We start from the raw sequence: 2,434 nt of genomic DNA, 5'->3' as shown, positions 1-2,434 counted from the left end.
TATATATATATACATATGCATCTGTTGCGTGTGGTGTTTATATATTTCGACGTGTGTGTAGGAATTTTATGAACACAAAAACTGTGTCTTTTGTTGAATAATTCATTCTTTTAATTTTAGTTGTTGTATTTCTATTGTTACAATATTATTTTATTAATTAAATTCAACTTAATACATTATAAACCGATGTCTTCACTTGACTTTGTTTTTAGTTTCTTTTATTATTATCATCACCATTATTATTATTGTGATTATTATTAATATTATTATTATTATTATTATTATTATTATTATTATTATTATTATTATTGTGTTAATCTTTCTAAAACAATTCCTGCAGCTTATCAGCCAAAATAACTAAACATTACTCTTGGAGATCTATTTTTGTATGTTATATTTTGTGTGTTCCTTTGTTATTTTTTTTTTCTGAATTTCCTCATACGTTTTGCTCTGCGATAGAAAAGCAAGACAAATAAATAAATAAATAAATAAATAAATAAATGAACTATTAAAAAAAATAGTAAGCACAAATATAAGAATGACTTTTTTTTGTTTGTTAAGTGGAAAACGACTTAGAAATTAGAAGATATTTAAATATCTGTAATACGTTTAGTGTGAAAACAAGAGTATGTTCCACCAAGGGTACGTATTTAACTCGAGATTCATTGGCCAATACGTTTTGAGGTTCTGCAGTGTAAGAAAAAAAACTTTAAATTGTTAGAAACAAATGCAAATCAGAGGAACACTCTGTGTACAAACATACATGTCTCTTTCTCTATTGTACTTAGCGATGTATGTTTATTACAGTTATCAAATCTTTGGGAAACAGATGCTTACTAAATTATAAAGCATTTGACGTAAGCTCTATCAAGGTAGCCCTCAATCGAAGATAGCTTAAAATTCCGTTTAGTAAGTCGAGGACTGTATATTTATTTTTCCAGACTGTCCAGCGATTTTCTTTTGTTTCTGTCAACCTACATTCGTTCCCAACACATTATCGATTAAGTCTATTGTACAAGATATGGACGAACTCGATAAGTAGGATTGAATGTAGACCCTCGTCCTAGTGAAGGAGAATTCTTAGCCTTTGAGCCATACCCCAGTCCTCACATAGACGTACACTTATTGAAACTGTCACACACACACACACACACACACACACACACACACACACACACACACACACACACACACACACACACACGTAGGCACCTTCAAACATACACGCAAACATGCATACATGCACAGACAAACAAATACACACACACACATATATGCCTATACGAAGGGAGTGGAGGTGAAACGTTCTTGGCTTTAAGAATATCGCAAAAAGGCCTCCTTGGAGGGGCCAACTTCTGAGTTCTTTTGCAGGGCTTAAACAAACTGAAGGACCGCTGTAGTAAGTGTGTGAATCTTAGAAGGGGAATGTGTTGAATAAAATCATAATTAACTGATCCTCCTGAATTTTCTTTTACCCATGGTCAGGAACATTTCAACACCCCGTCGCGTATATAAACCACTGACATGGGTGCACTAGTATTTGTTTCCCCGAGTATTTTTTTTTATTTGTTTAACTCTTTCACATATTTTAGTCACAAAGATTTGCTCTGTAAAAGGACGACACCCAAAAATGCTTTGTGCTCAAAATTCGTTGTCCCTATATAAAACGTTATACAATTATGAATACATTAACAATATATCAATTTCTATTGTAACATTAACATATATGGGATGGCAATCCTGTTCATTAGATGTATATTGAGCTTTATGATGTATGTATTGTTTCAAGCATGGTCACCTCCATCAACACTGACTTCGTCTAACTCTCACTGCATTCATTGACCAACTCCTCACTGACGACAGATGATTCGTCGACTGCAACGTTGCAGGGTTACCAACGAAAATGTTCTACTGACTTGCCTTTCATATTGCCAACCGCTCCGGCCATCGCTAGTAAATGTGCTAGGGATACCAGACCTATTGAATTGGATCACCGTGATAATATGTCATTTAAAGAGCAACGCACATTCTCTCCGTTTGTCATACTGATCTTTTCCTAATATACATACAAGACGGAATGAATGTATCAAAAATAATCGAAATTATATTAAATTGAATCATATGAAAAGTGAGATAAAAATAAGGATAACCACATTAAGAATTGATGAATTACAGGGTTGCACGTTGGGTGCAGAAAGCAATGATATTCGTATAGATATCTTTGTGGCTTTCGTGCAGGGAGAAAGTTATATTGTAGATTAGAATTGATGTTTCTGATGATAATTTACAAAATTGATATCAATGCCAGTTACGTTATCAAATTCAGTAACATGATCTACTATCAGCGAATTGATTTGCTGTGGGAAGTACGTATACGATACCGCAGTTAAAGACAGAGATTCCAAGTAGAATTTAACATATATATATATATATA

General features: G+C 33.2%; 1 protein-coding gene across 1 annotated transcript in view; it reads right to left on the bottom strand.

The window, feature by feature from the left end:
- Positions 1 to 2,434, bottom strand: part of LOC128249315 (GATA zinc finger domain-containing protein 14-like) — a gene marked incomplete at both ends in the record, with an annotated part of 282,969 nt that overhangs the window by 8,470 nt on the left and 272,065 nt on the right. Inside the window, one exon of the mRNA XM_052972578.1 lies at positions 220 to 312. Within this exon, the coding sequence (XP_052828538.1) occupies positions 220 to 312 (93 nt within the window). The remainder of the gene's footprint in view (positions 1 to 219; positions 313 to 2,434) is intronic.

This window comes from Octopus bimaculoides, chromosome 13 (assembly GCF_001194135.2).
Source record: "Octopus bimaculoides isolate UCB-OBI-ISO-001 chromosome 13, ASM119413v2, whole genome shotgun sequence".
NCBI lineage: Eukaryota > Metazoa > Mollusca > Cephalopoda > Octopoda > Octopodidae > Octopus > Octopus bimaculoides.
This window is presented reverse-complemented; position numbering and strand designations above follow the sequence as displayed.